The sequence below is a fragment of the Eublepharis macularius genome, chromosome 2, assembly GCF_028583425.1.
Source record: "Eublepharis macularius isolate TG4126 chromosome 2, MPM_Emac_v1.0, whole genome shotgun sequence".
Lineage (NCBI taxonomy): Eukaryota > Metazoa > Chordata > Lepidosauria > Squamata > Eublepharidae > Eublepharis > Eublepharis macularius.
Genome location: NC_072791.1, coordinates 20415559 through 20432710, shown reverse-complemented (window position 1 = coordinate 20432710; position 17152 = coordinate 20415559). Strand labels below are relative to the sequence as shown.

The 17152-nt window shown below is 52.3% G+C and overlaps 1 protein-coding gene across 3 annotated transcripts in view; it reads left to right on the top strand.

Moving 5' to 3' along the window:
• ASPG (asparaginase) overlaps positions 1-17152 on the top strand; it is a 97028-nt gene that overhangs the window by 42603 nt on the left and 37273 nt on the right. For all 3 annotated transcript variants that reach the window (XM_054970212.1, XM_054970214.1, XM_054970215.1), the window contains exons 10-12: positions 5211-5330; positions 6276-6371; positions 6768-6931. In XM_054970212.1, coding sequence (XP_054826187.1) covers positions 5211-5330; positions 6276-6371; positions 6768-6931 — 380 coding nt within the window. The remainder of the gene's footprint in view (positions 1-5210; positions 5331-6275; positions 6372-6767; positions 6932-17152) is intronic.

The following is a 17152-nucleotide window of genomic DNA, read 5'->3' as shown; positions in this document are numbered from 1 at the left end:
GGCTTGGCATGGGCACCTATTGCTCCAGTGGCTCCACATGCAGCCATGCCTCCCTCGGCTTTTCTGTGAACAGCTCCTTCCTATTAATATCAGTGGGGTTTCACTGGCTTCCATGAAACTTACTGTGAATTAAACCTGCCTGCAGCCATAAAGTCTAATCCTAACTTATTCCAAAGCCAATTCTATCCATTGAATTGAGGTTAACTTCCAAGTAAGTGTGCATATATCAGTCTTAGGCATTTGGAGTGCCTCCCAACAACATGCAGTAGTGTTGAGTAAGAGTTTCACTGTACGAACATTTCAAAAATTGGTTAGTCTTAAAGGTGCTACTGGACTCTTTTTGATTTTGCTACTACAGACTAACACGGCTAACTCCTCTGGATCAAGATGAGTGTATCCAGCAGTTAATGGAACCCGAAGAAATGCAGTCACGGGTTCTCTTCCTTAAAATTACTTCTGGAAATGGAGCAGGAAATGCAACTACCAATTGCTGCTGGAGGCTCTCTTGGTAATAGTGAAGCAAAGTATTCCCTTGGGCTCCCTATACCTGTCTCTTACAGCCACGGCTTCAGTCATTGGCTAGACCAATGGGAAGGCAGAAGAAGGCTGTTTCTATGGCATAAATTTGATGGGGAAAGTCTGCACCCTTTGCCTTCCGTCTCTGGAACTAGGGTCAAATCCACATTCACCCATTACCCGCATGTTTATCGGATATCTTCTGTTTGCCTCCAATCCGCGTTTTTTTCCTCTTCGTTCACATTCCTGCTTCCAATTCGTCTTTCTCACGCGTCCCTCCGGTCACACGGCTGCTCGAAAACCGCTTTTTTGGGCGGGACCTTTTTTTCCCCGCCCATTTTTTTTATTTTTTTGAGTGCACTTTTCCGTTATTTCGATCTTGCCTTATAAAGAAACATCATTGAAGATAATGATGCCTCTCTTTCCCCCACTGACAGCACTGATGGCTCTCTCCCATTTCTTTTTTGGAAATTTGGAAGCATGAGGGAAGCTTTCGTGGGCATTTCCTATGCAGGACAGTTCAGTCCCTGAATTTTACTGAAGTTTCACTTCCTTGGAGTGTCATTATTTCCATATTTCGTAATTTCGTATTACAGTAATATAAAATAAAAAAAATAAAAAACAGTTAAAAAGGAAGTTTCGCGAGTCCGTTCTGAGGATGGATTCCCCCCCAAAATGATTTTTCAAACTACCAGATTTGATTCAGAAACAGCATAATCAATAAATCCAATGCTATGAAGTCAAAAACAGTCTTTTGCAGACTACGGAGCACTTGCAAGTTGAATCAGCCAATAGGAACTCTCGGAACGGCCGGAGAGACAGGAAGGGGGGTGGTTTTTAAAAAAACCACGTAAGTTGCGCATTGGCCCATTCACGGCCACTGTGAAACTCCCATTGAAAACCTGTGACCACATATTCAGGAGAAATGCGAATGAAATGTGTCTGTTTAATGAGGTAATGTGACCGGCACTCGGGATTGCGTGGGGAATGCAGGGAACATGCGACTTCGAATGAGTAGTGTGGATTTGCCTTAGAAGGCCAAGAGACTTCCTCTAAAAAAAACGAAAGCTGGGAATCTGGGTCAGCTAATGAGTCCAGTAGTTACCGAGCAACATATGCAGATTTCGGATGAAACAGTAGGGTTCCCCCAAACCTGCCGTGTGTTACAGGTCTGACTGGGACTCACTTTAAAAATGGTTGTGGGCCCCCGAGTCAGCAGCAGAATATGGTGTGGGGGCAAGAGGGGCTTCAGCCTGGCCTGCCTTCCGTCCCACGCTGTTTTTAGTGGCGGGGGGGAGAGTTGTCCCGTTGCCGGTTGCACGAGGCAGTGTGGCAGCCATGTGTTAACAGTTGACGAGACTGTTTTAGTGGTCGAACTTTCATGCGGTCCGTATGCAAGGGAGATTCAGGGGTTGTTAGTTTGGCAGCTCAGTGCTTAGTCAAGAAGTCAGGAAGCAAAGAAAGACGCCCCGTGGCACAGAGGATTGTGAGTCCTTCCCTCTTGCACACCTCATCATTTGTGTTAACCCATGATTGCCTGCCCATTCCTCAACTACTGGGTGGTTCACAAGGGGATTGGCGGGGCCTCTTTATAGGGGCTGTGTGGCTTGTGATAATTATGTGTGCTAAAATGGTGTTTCAGAACTTGCCCCTGTGCCTCCAGGTTAAAAGGACAGCCGCTGAATGTATTCAAGGTTAAATGTAAAAACAAAACACGTTTTAGGAGGATGTGCGGTGGGTTAGTTTTTCATATAGTAAACGGAAAAAGAAATGCTCCTGATGAATCACTCCATGCGGGTCTGGAACATCAAGGATGGGGAACTGGTGGGGGTGGGGGAATGCCTCTCCTCCTAAATCATATACTAACCACATGAGAACATGTCCCTGCCTAGCAAGTTGGTGTCTTTGCTCCCCTGAGAGGAGCAATGAACTACTCCCATCTCTTAACACCTACAGTGTTTCCCTTTTTTCTGTTTTTTTAAAAAGGCGTGCCTAAACACTACTCACTCTGGGGGGAGCTTTCCTTCCCACAACGCTCCTTGCTCTCTTCATGTTGTGCAGCCGTATTTCCAGATGGTTATCACCACCAAGTGTGTTCCCAGGCTCACCCTCTCTAAGAAAGCAATCCTATGTTACAAAAACCGTGAACCCTCGAGCCCAGCAAGACTCATGATGGACACGTGTGTGTGTGCACGCGTGTGCAGCAGAACTTATCATTTTTCTTTCTGGAAACCAGTTTTCCTGCGCAGCATCTTTCCAGGGCTGATTCCAGGTTTTGAGGCGCCCTGGGCAGAGAGGTCTCAGGGCTGCCCGAGGCCCACTACTAGGCTCTCCTGCTTGCCGTCACGCCTTCATGCCCCCCCTGGCCCACTTGCAAGCTTTCCCACCACCTGCAGTCACAGCTGGCCACCCTACCGGCATACCCTTTCCCCGGTGCTGGCTGGTGGGTGCAGTTGGACTGCCACTGCCGTGACTTTGTGCATCCACCCACATGCCCTTCTCCAGCTATGTTAGGCATCGTATGCAGCTAGGAGCAGAGGTGACAAAGCACTCACAAGCAAGCAGAGGAGCAGTGTGAGGGAAGGTATCAGAGGAGATGCATGGGTAGGGGGATCAGCAGCAGTGGGGCCCCACCAGAATCCACGGGCCCGGGCAGCTGACCCAGCTCACCATGTGCTGACTCCAGCCTGGTCTCATCGGCAGTCTTCGAGGAGCAGCTGGATGAATGCTTGTCATGGATGCTTTAGGATGTTCCACCCTTGGGCAGGGGGGTTGGACTAGATGGTCCGTAAGACCCCTTCCAACTCTATGATTCTATGACACGAAGGGCAGATTTGTGTTGGGGCCATGATGCATGAGGAGAGGGGGCGTCAACCTCTCCTCACATCGTTTTCCCAACCTGAAATGACCCAGGGAGTGTTTGTCCCACTGGGGAAACCTAAGTGTACCCCATCAGGGCAAGTGGCTCCCCAACGAGGCAAACAGCATTGGCCATTTCAAGTAGGGGCCATTTCAAGTAGGCAAAACAATGCAGGGGGGAAAGTTTAAGTTCACTTTCCTCGCATGCCACAATCTCAATCTGAATCAGGCCCACACAAGATTATGTTCCTAGCATAGAACTTGCAGTATGCATTTGATTGTGAAGATCTGGGGGGAAAACATAACGTGACTTGCTTTTGAGGGTTTTTCAAAACTTGTGGAAAGTAGTCTCCTTTTTTAAAAATAGGACACGATCAAATGTTGCAATCAAGTCCCAGCGTTCCACACAGTATTCCCTGTTTCCTTTTCTAATGTGTTTTGAGGTATCTTTGAACATACGAAGCTGCCTTATCCCGAGTTAGACCATTGTCCCAACTGGCTCAGAATTTTCTACTCTGGGTAGCAGCAGCTCTCTGTCAGTCACTCTACAAGTTATTGCTTTTACAAGTTCTGCACGGAGACAAACTGTGCACAGATACACGTCACTTTGGGGATTGGCTTCTAAAAAAAAACACAGTATGCAAATAGGCTCAGAAAGCTGCCGCTGGGGGAGGGGAAGCTCCTGGCTTTCTCCCAAGTTTTTTTACCCCATGCAGACACAGTGCAGGGAAGGAGAGTTTCCCCCTTTCTGCTGCTGCACGTGCACACGATACCTCCACGCAGAGCAGCAGAAATGGGGAAATGTCCCCCCTCCACACTGCTTTTTTATGGGGGGGGGAAGCTTGGGAGAAAGGCAGGAACTTTCCCTCTCCCAGCAGCAGCTTTCTGAGCTATTTGCAAACTTTTTTTTTTTTTAAAGCCAATCCCCGAGGTGATGTGTGTCTGTGCAGACCACAGTTTGGCTCTGTGCAGAACCCGTTAAAGAAGTAATGTGTAGAGTGAGTGTGTGATATGAGGAAGAAGGTCTTTCCTGGCACCTGCCACCAGGGATCTTATCTGGTGATTCCTGGGGCTGAGTCCTTTGGCATGCAAGTGCTTTTCGACTAAACCCTGCCCCGTCTTTCTGATTTAACTTGTCTTTCGTTTACACTGGAAAGTTATTGAAGATAAAAACTTTCCCAGCACTTGCTGCTGGAGACGTCAGTGACTCAACCTGGGCCCTTCTGCATGCACAACGTATGCTTTTCCTCAGAGTTACGCCTTCTCCTAGTTAACATTCTAGTGTAAAGGACAGTAGTTGATCTAAAGGGGGATTGGCTCTGTTAAGCAGTTAGTACGAAGAATGTTGGGAGGAGAGGCTGCATGGTCTAGCCCGATCTTGTCAGATCTCAGAAGCTAAGCAGGTTCAGTACTTGGGTGGGTGATCCCCAAGGAAGACTCTGCAGAGGAAGGCAATGGCAGACCACCTCTGCTTCTCTCTTGCCTTGAAAGCCCCTTGCTAGGGTTGCTATAAGTCTGTTGTGGATTTGATGGCACATGCGCACGCACTAAGGATCTCATTCTTTTTTAACCCTGTAGAAACCACTGAGCACTTTGAAGATCCTGTATGCTTTTTCATGATCTGATTATCGGGGGCTTTTTATATGCCTTTTACTCCACATTAGTAACAATACAATCCTATGCAGAGTCACTCCAGTCTGAACTCATTGATTTCAGTGGGTTTAGTTTGGAGTAACTTTGGATGGGATTGTATTGTATACCTTTCAGAATCAATACTGGATCCCCTTAGCTGCTCTCACAGCTTGGTTGTTTATTTCTGCTTTTTTTTCCCCCAGATGCTGAATGAGAATCTAAGAGGGGAGATAACTGTTGTGCCCATAGGAACGCGAATCACGCTCAAAGACAGCAAATTTATTCAAGGGATTTCAAAATACCTGTGTATCAGCCGCAAGGAGGTACCTGTTCAAATGGCGTTTGTTAGAGCAGAAAACCCATTGCAAAATACAGAGTTTGAAAAGAGGGGGAATTTGTGCAGATCATTTACAGCATTCTGCAGATAGAGTTGACAGCACAAACGAATTGAAGCTTTTTCGTGACTCCAATGAATGTCTTTCGTTGGTTACTTCCAGCTTTTTTTTTTAACCTGCTGTTTCTTAAGGATTCAAGACCAAGTTAATATAAGATACTTAAAAGGCACACTGATAATGCTGCATAATCATGCACATTTGACAATTGCTAAAATAATTCAAATACATAATTGGATTAGAGATTATTTTTATGTTTTCATGGCATTGGAAGAGATTAGAAAGGCACCGAGTAAAGTACTGCTGGATCAGGCTAATGGTCCATGTAGCGCAATATCCAGTCTCACGCAGTGGCCAGGCAGTTACTCTGAAGGGCCAACAATAGGGTGTAGAGGCCGAGGCTCCGCCTGAAGTTGCCTTCTGGCACTGGTATTGAGATGTTCACTGCCTCTGAATGTGGCAATGCCTTTTAGTTACCATGGTTAGCAGCCACTGATAGACCTATCTTCCAAGAATCTGTCTAATCCCCTTTTAAACCTGTCTATGCCTGAAGCCCGAGACCATCACTATATCTTCTGGCAGCAAATTCCACATTTTAATAACTCATTGTGTAAAGAAATGTTTTGTCCATCCTGAATCTACTGCCCCTCAACCTCATTGGATGCCTCGAAGTTCTAGTATTTTGGAAGAGGGAGAAAAAGTCCTTTTTGTCCACTCTTTCTATCACATGCATAATTTTATAAACCTCTTATTGTGCTGTAATGCTGTCCACTGTATGTCACAAACATAGGTGCTTGTGCTACATGTAGACATGAGTAGATAAAATTATAAATGGAATAGATATTCACTGCTAATAGGTTGTTCTTACTTTTTCAGGAGCTAGAGGCTGTTAGGGATGCGTTGACTCCTGCTTTGGCCTGTGCGGCTGCAAAAACTGGTGACTTAGATGCCTTGAAAGCTTTACAGAATATGGTAAAAGACACTTAATTAATAGATTTTATAGCTCCCTCCCCAACCCTGCTGATATATCTCAAGTGCCTTTTCACTGGAGATTACTTGGTGCCATCCAGCCTCTAGTTGTAAAGAGAGACTAAAAAACCCCAGATCTAGTCTTTCAACAGGGAGTCTTCTCAAACAGTTAACCTGGAAATGCAGCTAGAAGGTATCTCCGTGGCTTAATTGGCTCAGATGGGCACACAGAAGGCAACCTCAATAGGGCATCCTGTGCTCGAACCTATAGATTGTTACAAGACAACAGGCCTGTGCTTGGCCAAACCCTTGATTGACCAAGGTGTTATGAGCGTGTATATGAAGCCTTTGTTTTCATGTATGAGTGTTATTTTTAAGGATGCTTCTTTAAACAAACAGGGTGGAAATTTGAGCTCTGGAGATTACGATGGGCGCACGCCACTTCATGTCGCATCCTGTGAGGGCAATCTGGAGCTAGTCACCTACCTACTTGAGTCTGGAGCAACTGTGTATGCAAAAGACCGATTTGGAGCAACCCCCCTGATGAATGCCATCAAATTCAGGTAATTATTTAAAAAGGTATTTTGTATGGGCTGCTTGGGAGAGCCTCACCTCTGCCACTTTATAGAAACCCAGTTCCACTGAATACCTTCAAGCCCGATACTGCCATGACGAGGAAACACAAATGCTAGGTAGATGTTCTGTGGATCTTCTGACGTGGCTAAAAATTTACTGCTGTGACGTTTTTCTGAAGAGAAGATTTGGAAGATAGCCAGGAAAAGCTTTGACTGGGCTCAATGGGATGTGCAATCTTGCTGTCCAGCATAAAGCTTCATGGGGTATATAAATCCCAGATACATCTATGAAAATCTCTGAACCTAGGAGACTTCCAGAGACTTCCTTCTGCTCATATTCTATCCATGTGCCCCCATCCAAGACTCTCTTTTTCCTTCTGTCTGTAAAGATGCGTAGCCTCTCTCCGCTACGGCATTTGACCAAATAGTTATTTCATTCTTCTTCTCCTTGATCTTGTCTATGAACTCTGAATTCTGCAAAGATTCTCATCCTAACAGTGAGAATCAGTTATGGGGGGAAAATGCATTTATCAAATTTCTCGTTTCTTGATCTGGTAAGTTTTTGTTTTAAGGAAGAAATATAAAAACCTTTTCCCAGCAGCTATGCCACAAAAACATAAGAAGAGTCTGTCCGGGGTCAGCAGCCCAGCCCCCGGACTTGCTGGCAGACAGCGGCAGGGGGCAGCCGGGAGACAGCAGTTCAGCTGCTCTGTCTGGCAAACAGAGCCAGACCCTGCCTACTCCAGGGGGAAGGGGCAAAAGGCCAAAGCCTCAGAAGGCTGGAGGGAGCAGGGAGAAGCCAGCTAGTCCCACCCACCATGGGGGAGAAAGGGGGCTAAGCAGGCTAGAGGAAAAGGGCCAAGGCAAGGGGAACAGGGACACAGCAACAGCCCAGACAGAGCCCTTACCTTCCAAGGAGGAGAAGCAGCCACCACAGCCCAGAGCCACACCCTGGCTAGAGGACAGCAGCCTGGCTCAGGAGGTGCTAGGAGCCAAGCCCCTCCAGGTGGAGCTGCCACAGGCATTCTGGGGGAGGAGATGGGTAGCCCCTCCCAGCATCAATGAACAGGCAGCACAGAAGCTGGTCAGGGCAGCTCCTCGCGAGCAAGGCCAGACAGGCTCAGCAGCACAAAAGCTGGCCAGGGCAGCTCCTCGCAAGCAAGGCCAGGCAGGCTCAGCAGCACAGAAGCCGGCTGGGGCAGCTCCTCGTGAGCAAGGCCAAAGAGACCTCAGCTGGGGATGGCTCGCATTCAACCCCACCCTGCCAGCAAGGCAAGGAAGCCAAGAAGGGATTAGTGGTAGGAGGGAAACACCTGAGGGAAGGCACAGCTGGGCCAAGTCAGGAGAGGGAACAAGCCTAGAAGGAGGGCAGGGCGGGGAAAGGAAGCCCTATATAAGGTGGCTAGGAAGAGCTCTGAGGTGGTGGGTGTGAGTGAGGAGTGATGATGTGGAGTGAGAGCAGTAGGATGCAAGGGTGGTGGCTTGGAGGAGAGTTCTGGAAGGAGGAGATGAAGGAGGATGCAGAGGGTAAGCAGGCCAGGTTGAGCAGGCCAGCGAGTGGACTGAGAGGGAGTCTGGGTGAGGTATACCGCCCCTCCTTCCACAGAGCAGGGTCCTGCAGAGTCCCTGGCCCCCCTGTGACGTCAGGAGCAGACTGCCCAGTGCCACGCCCAGCGGCAGCTGCGGCAAGCCCTGACAAGTTGGTGGCCCGTACGGGGAAGGTCGTTCCAACGCAGGCGCCAGGCGAGGGGATGCATCCCAATGCCACTACAGAGCTCAGACCATGGCTAGAGGCACACCTGGATGAGGTGTGGAGGAAGCTGGAGGCAACCTTCCAAGCAGCTCAGGTGAAGCTAGCACAGGCGGTGGAACACCAGATACAAGCCTGCGCCCCCACAGCCACTCCACCAGTGGTATGCGCATTCGCGTGGGAAATTAACCCACCAGCCGGCAAGGCGGTGCAGGGGCTGTGCGCCACCGTGAGAATAGGACGGCAGACCCTACAAGCCCTATTGGACTCAGGGAGCGCAGTATCAGCAATTCGTTCCCAACTTATCCCAGCTGACACCCCAGTGCATCGCTGGGTCCCGGTGACAGACGTGATGGGCCGCACCCAGCCGTACCCTATGGTCTGGATCACAGTGGAATACCTGGGAGCGCTCCGCCGCCTGGAAGTGGCCAAGGTAGCCCACTTACCGCTCCCTATGCTGCTGGGGAGAGATGCCCCGGGGTTCTCCAGGCTACTTAGGGAGGCAGCCGAGGGACTGGCAAACCCACAGGTTGCCCCAGCGCTGCAAGTAGAGGAGGCCCCCGACCCGGATGAGGGTCCCTCTACCAGACCAGGAGCAGGCCCGCAGGCCAAGGAACCAGCGGAACCCCTGGCCGACCGCCCCTTCTGCGAGGCCCAAGGGGCAGATGAGTCCTTACAGCGCTTGCGGGAGACAGCAGCTCGTGAAGAGGACCGAGTGCAGGATGAGCGGAGGTCCCAACGGCTTCCCCGCATTGAGAAGCAAGGAGGGGTGTGGGTCCGCCTAGCCCGTGCCCCAAACGGCCAGGGAGAGATCCGCCAGCTACTGGTGCCGGCAGCTTACCGGGCAGAAGTCCTCCGCACGGCCCATGAACACGCTTGGGCCGGGCATGTGGGGCACCACAAGACCCTGAAGAAGATCCTCGAGCAGTTCTTCTGGCCCTCTGTGAACGCGGACGTGAAGGCCCACTGCCGCTCGTGCCCCACCTGTCAGCGGGTGGCAGCCCGGCGCCCACCAAAGGCCCCCCTCTCCCCGCTGCCCGTCATGGAGACGCCCTTCCAGCGCATCGCGATGGACTTTATCGGCCCACTGCCACGCACGCCCCGGGGCCACCGCTTTGCCCTGGTGATTGTGGACTATGCTACACGATTCCCTGAGGTCATCCCGCTTAAGACGATGCAGACCCCGGGGATGATACGAGCCCTGTCCAAGCTTTTTGCCATGGTGGGACTGCCTGATGAAATCTTGACAGACCGGGGGGGGCCGTTCCGGGCCAAAGCCATGCGTCAACTCTGCCAGAATTTGGGGATCCGGCAGGTGTTCACCTCGGCATATCACCCTCAGACTGACGGTTTGGCAGAGCGTCTGAACCAGACCGTCAAGGAAGCCTTGAGGAAGATGACACGGGACAAGCCTCGACAGTGGGACCTATACATCGACCCCCTCATGTTCGCCCTTAGGGAGACCCCGCAGGCGTCCACTGGCTTTAGCCCCTTTGAACTGCTGTACGGGCGCAAGCCGCGGGGGATGCTCTCTCGGCTGGCGGAACAGTGGGGTCCCCGCACCAGCAGCCCTGCTCCCCCCATACCGGAGTACATGAGCCAGCTCCGTGGGCGGGTGCAGCAGTCCCAGGCTGAGGCCAACCGCCAGCTCACCCACGCCCAGACAAAGCAGAAGGCGGCCTATGACCGGGGCGCAAGGATGAGGACCTTCCAAGTCGGAGAGAAGGTCCTGGTACACCACTCGGTGTTCCCACGGGAGGAGGGGGACCCATGGAGGGGCCCTTACCAAATTCGGAGGGTGCTGGGCCCCACCACCTATGAGCTGCAGTGCGGGCCAGGCCGACGCCGACGGAGAACCCTGCACGTGAACCTGCTCAAGCGGTGGCATGAGCGGCCAGAGGATGGGTGCGCCTTGGCCGAAGACCCCTTAGACCTCCCAGACAGCGAGCTGCCATGGACCGCTGACGCCCCGGAGTTCGAGGAGCCGAAGGTGGATCCACAGCTCAACCCTGCACAGAAGGCCCAGCTACAGGCCCTGTGGAAGCAAGCGCCCGGGGTCTTTTCAAGACGCCCCGGGGTCACGAACCTGGTGCACCATGCCATCCCCACCCAGCCGGGGCAATCTGCACGGGCAACCTGGCGACCCATCCCCCGGAAGCAGTGGGAGGCGGTGGATCGGGAGACGGAGGAAATGCTGCGCCTGGGGGTGATTGAACCGTCCCGAAGTGAATGGCGCAGCCCCATCGTGTTGGTGCCAAAGCCAGACGGGTCGACTCGCTTCTGCATTGACTACCGGGAACTGAACAAAGTGGCCAAGTTCGACGCATACCCCATGCCGCGGGCGGACGTCCTAGTGGGGCAACTGGGGCCGGCCCGGTACTTGTCCGCCCTCGACCTGACGAAAGGGTACTGGCAGGTACCAGTGCGCCTGGAGGACCGGGAGAAGACGGCCTTTGCCACCCCCCGGGGCCTCTTCCAGTTCCGCCGCATGCCCTTTGGCCTCCACGGGGCAGCGGCTACCTTCCAGCGGCTGGTGGATCAAGTCCTGGGGGACTGTCGGGACTTTGCAATGGCTTACATTGATGACATCGTCATCTTCAGTCCCGACTGGCCCTCCCACCTACAGCACCTGGAGAAAGTCCTCACCGCACTCCAGAAGGCAGGGCTGAAGGCCAACCCCAAGAAGAGCCACTTGGGATTCCAGGAGCTCAAGTACCTGGGATTTGTCATCGGAGGTGGACAGATCCGACCCCCGCCTGAAAAGGTGGCCTCCATAGGGGATGTGCCCCAACCACAGACCAAGCGTCAGCTCAGGAGGTTTCTGGGGCTTCTTGGCTACTACGGGCGCTTCATCCCCCATTTTGCGACCCGCTCAGCCCCCCTGACGGACTGTCTGAAGAAGGGCAGCCCTAGTCGCCTCGGCTGGACGCCGGAGCGGGAGGCTGCCTTCCAGGACTTACGCACTGCACTATCGGACACCACCAAGCTCTGGAATCCGGACTTTGAGAAACCCTTCGTACTGGCAACTGACGCATCGGCCTCAGGCCTGGGGGCGGTCCTGATGCAGGAGCAAGATGGAGGGAGGGTGCCCGTCTTGTTCCTGAGCCGCAAGCTCCAGCCAGCAGAGCAGAAGTATGCCACCATTGAGAGGGAGGCCCTTGCCATCAAATGGGCCGTGGGGGCTTTGCGGTATTATCTGGCGAATAACCCCTTTACATTGGTGACAGACCATGCACCCCTCCAATGGATGCACCGGATGAAAGAGCACAACCCTCGCATCCTGAGGTGGTACCTGTCTCTACTGCCATACCGGTTCACCATTACCTACCGCCGGGGGACCAGCCATAGGGATGCGGACTTCATGTCACGGCTCTTCGAGCCAGACCCCCCCGAGCCAACGTCCAGGCTAAGAGGGGGTGTGTGTCCGGGGTCAGCAGCCCAGCCCCCGGACTTGCTGGCAGACAGCGGCAGGGGGCAGCCGGGAGACAGCAGTTCAGCTGCTCTGTCTGGCAAACAGAGCCAGACCCTGCCTACTCCAGGGGGAAGGGGCAAAAGGCCAAAGCCTCAGAAGGCTGGAGGGAGAAGGGAGAAGCCAGCTAGTCCCACCCACCATGGGGGAGAAAGGGGGCTAAGCAGGCTAGAGGAAAAGGGCCAAGGCAAGGGGAACAGGGACACAGCAACAGCCCAGACAGAGCCCTTACCTTCCAAGGAGGAGAAGCAGCCACCACAGCCCAGAGCCACACCCTGGCTAGAGGACAGCAGCCTGGCTCAGGAGGTGCTAGGAGCCAAGCCCCTCCAGGTGGAGCTGCCACAGGCATTCTGGGGGAGGAGATGGGTAGCCCCTCCCAGCATCAATGAACAGGCAGCACAGAAGCTGGTCAGGGCAGCTCCTCGCGAGCAAGGCCAGACAGGCTCAGCAGCACAAAAGCTGGCCAGGGCAGCTCCTCGCAAGCAAGGCCAGGCAGGCTCAGCAGCACAGAAGCCGGCTGGGGCAGCTCCTCGTGAGCAAGGCCAAAGAGACCTCAGCTGGGGATGGCTCGCATTCAACCCCACCCTGCCAGCAAGGCAAGGAAGCCAAGAAGGGATTAGTGGTAGGAGGGAAACACCTGAGGGAAGGCACAGCTGGGCCAAGTCAGGAGAGGGAACAAGCCTAGAAGGAGGGCAGGGCGGGGAAAGGAAGCCCTATATAAGGTGGCTAGGAAGAGCTCTGAGGTGGTGGGTGTGAGTGAGGAGTGATGATGTGGAGTGAGAGCAGTAGGATGCAAGGGTGGTGGCTTGGAGGAGAGTTCTGGAAGGAGGAGATGAAGGAGGATGCAGAGGGTAAGCAGGCCAGGTTGAGCAGGCCAGCGAGTGGACTGAGAGGGAGTCTGGGTGAGGTATACCGCCCCTCCTTCCACAGAGCAGGGTCCTGCAGAGTCCCTGGCCCCCCTGTGACGTCAGGAGCAGACTGCCCAGTGCCACGCCCAGCGGCAGCTGCGGCAAGCCCTGACAGAGTCCTACTGGATCTCACCTGTGGTCCATCTAGTCCACCATCCTGTTTCACAGAGTGGCCACCCAGATCTTCTGGTGGGCAAACAAACAGAGCACAGAGGACAAGATTTTCTCCTGATGTTGATTCCTAGCACTGTGTCTGGAGCCAGCCTCAACCGCTCCAGACTTGGCACTGAGACCTGCCAGACGCCAGCCCTGCCAGGAGCCCCCGCCCCACCCAGCCTGCTGCCTCCCAGTCTGCTGTCTCTCCTGCCGTAGCCCCCTTACACAGCTTGGGGGCAATGTGGGGCAGGGTCAGAGAGAAAAGATGGGAGCAGAGGCCGGAAGACACCAGGGCCCAGCTGGATGGCGCGGCAGTGCAGCAGCAGAGCTCGAAGCCTGCTAGACAGCTGATCCACGCAGCAGTGTGGCGGCAATCCCTGGCCCCACTGAACCGTGTTGTGGGACCGCCGCCATGGCTAGGAATGCCACCGAGGCCAGCAGAGGCAGGACCACCCAGGCAGATGCCTGGGAACGACCGCATCCAGGCAGGCCAAGAGGGGGCCCTCTGATGGGGGCAGAGGCAGGAGAAATCCAGAGTGAGCTCCCCGTTGGGCGCCAATCTGGGGGAGACAGAGGGAGATTCCCAATGATGGGCAGAACCAGGACTAGTCCCATGGAGGGCAACACAGATGCGGGTGGTGGGGTGCACAGGGACTAGGAGGGACCGATTGGTGGCCTGGGGAAAGGCCGGGATGGAAAGACACTATAAAGGGAAGGGTTCCCAGTGAAGCCGAGGAGGAGAAAGCTGACGAGACAAGTACTCCCATGCAGAACGAACAGCCTAAGTGCAAATCTACTTCAGGCAAACGCAAATCCCCCCACAGAGAGGATCGAGTGTCCTCAGAACTGACTGCAAATAAATACAAGTCCAAATCGAAACATCCTAAACGACCTGCATCAACACCATCTTGACCACATCACCGGTCACTTGCTTCCACCCCTTCAGTGGTGATAGAGGAATAGGTCTTTTCAATGCCATCCGCCCCGTCGCCACCGCCTACACCGAACTTCCATGAGGCGGAGGAAGAGGATCCCAGTCCAACGGAGGAGTTTAGAGCTTCCTTCTTACCAAATCCAATGAATCAGAACCAAATGTCTCGGCACCGTTGGTTCCGAGCAGATCTCAAACGGGCCCAAGCTCATTTACCCAACCTGCACAGAATACACAACCTGCAACATGGAACCGACCATTCTTCTCTACTGGAGTGCCTCCTTCATCCCCTGCACCTTGGCAACACCTGCCACACAGGTTCCAAATTGGCAGGAATTTTTCTCATAGCTCCAAAATGCTCCTTCGCTCGCCAAAGTGTCCTCGGTTCCTACAGAGTCCTTGGTTCACAGACATCGAAACCAATCACCACCTCCTTCTGGTTTTGAAGAGGCGGAGGACCACAGATCACAATCGAAACGAGCATCAGACATCGCATCTGACCCATCCCCAGATGAATTGGTTGGAGGGAAGACTGCATTGCCTTTGAGATAGGATCATCAGTTGTTCTCAGAACAAATGTTAAGGATGGCATGTGCCTTTGACTTGGATGTCTCGGCATCCACACCTAAACCAAAGAGCAAAGTGCTCCAAGCCCTGTATAATGGCTCACCGGCTTCAGTAGCTTTCCTAGCAGTCGAAGACTTGTTGGTCATTGCTCATGGAAATAGGGAGAAGCCAGCATCCATGCCTGCTATCTCCCGCAGAATTGAGGACCTATATAAACCAAAGCAACAAGATTGTGCATTTCCATTCAACCACCCACAACCATCCTCTTTGGTAGCAGACAAGATCGAACCTAAAACTTGTTTTGGATTCCACTCATCCCCTGCGGATAGAGAGGGCCGCAAGCTAGACACTCTTGGAAGAAAGCTATATTCATAAGCTTCATTAAACTTTTGCATCGCCGACTACTAAGTGATCATGAGATCGTATAACCTCTTCCTCTGGGATCACCTGTCCCACTATATTCAAGATCTACCAGAAGACAAGAAATCCCTTGTTAAAAGTACTGCAAGGTGAAACAATATGTCTGGCCAAGCAGCAAATGACAGATGGTAAACATGCAGCTGACTGCTCAGCTCATTCTATAGTCAACCCTATGCAGGGGTCATTTCGTAGAAAAAAAGCGGGAGGGACTCATTAGCATATGCCACGCCCCTTAACATCACAGGAAGTGTATCGTTAGCATAACTGATTTGCATATGACATCATCTATCCTGGCTGTTTTGGACCCAAGCCTGGCCATTCAGGGCCGAAATTGGTCCCAAAATGGCAAAAAGGGACTGAAAATGGCCGAAAAGGGGCCCAAACTGGTTAGAATCGGGATGCTGCTGAGTGGGAGAGTGATCTACCACCCATCAGAGGCCCAATCCAGGCCGTTTCGGCCCCAATCCAGGCTGCAACAGGCCCAAAATGGCCGAGAGTCAGGTGGGTGGGGCTACCTGACATGTGACCTCTTTGGGGAACTGCCGGAACTGAGTTCCGGCGCGTTCCCCCTCGAAATGAGCCCTGACTCTATGGTTCTTTGACGCCACTCTTGGCTGCGTTCTACTGCACTACTGAGCAATAAGAGGTTGAAGATAGACTTCCCATTTGAAGGGAAATCTCTCTTCTCGGAAAAGATGGATGAGGCATTACAACAAATGAAAAAGAACTATTAGACTGCCAGATCCCTGGGAGTCATTGCAGCCGCTCAGCGACAACAGCAGTACCAGTAGTCTAGATATCAATACCAGGGCAAATATGGCAACTAACAACAACAAAATAGGTACAATTATCAGCAATACCGATCCTACTCATTCTACCAAAGATCTGCAGGGGAGCGTTCCAGCAAACAGCACCCCAAACAACCACAACCACAGTCGCCAAAGGCTTCCCAATCATGAAAGCCATTATGACCGCCCCACAACCAACAGCTTCCCCATGTTTTCAGGATAGACTGGCACCCTTCCTGCATAACTGGGAAGAAGTCACCACAGATTCTTGGGTCCTCAAAATCATAAGCCTGGCGTATCATCTACACCTTCTGGAACTGCCTCCGCTTTCGCCCCCAGGCAGTGAATCTAATTGCCCAGCACAGGCCTTATACTCAGCAATTGTTGAGCTGTTGGCCAAAGGGGCCATCCAAGAAGTGCCACAAAATGAGCCCCTGTTGGATTTTTACTTACGATATTTTCTTGTTGAAAAGAAAGACAGGGGTACTCTCCCCATTCTGGACCTCAGAAGGTTAAGTAAATTTATCAAAGCTGAGAAATTTCATATGCTCTGGTGTCATACAATTCTTGAAACCAGGACACTGGCTTGCTGTAATAGATCTTAAAGATGCTTATTTCCATATCAACATACACCCTGACCATAGGAGATACCTTTGTTTTCTCTACCAGGAAAAGGTGTTTCAATACACCACATTGCCATTTGGCCTATCCTCAAAGTGTATGGCTGTCGTGGTGGCCTTCCTTAGAACAAAGGGACGTGCAATATAACCTTACCTAGATGACTGGCTCCTAGTGGCCTAGTCCAGGTCTCTGCTTTTGGAACACATCCAATTAACAACCCAGATGATAACATTCCTAGGTCTGGCGATCAACTGGAAAAAATCTTCCCTGTCTCCAGCCCAATCTATCCAATTCATTGGAGCTAGATTGGACGCCATATTGGGAACAGCCTCCTTACCAGAGGACAGGGCAAGGGTTTATCAGTACACTAGCTATGCGCTTTCAGAGTATGCACTTCCAACCTGCCCTGCCTACCCAGAGACTTTTAGGCCTTATGGCCTCCACTACAAGTGTAATCCCTCATGCTCGCCTCTTAATGAGGCCATTGCAAAATTGGTTCATCAAATGATTCAACCCCCTTTCAACTTCTCAGCAGATTAGGCTGTCTATCACCAGGGCTATCCTAAGTTCCTTAACTTGGTGGGCCTCCTCACCGAACC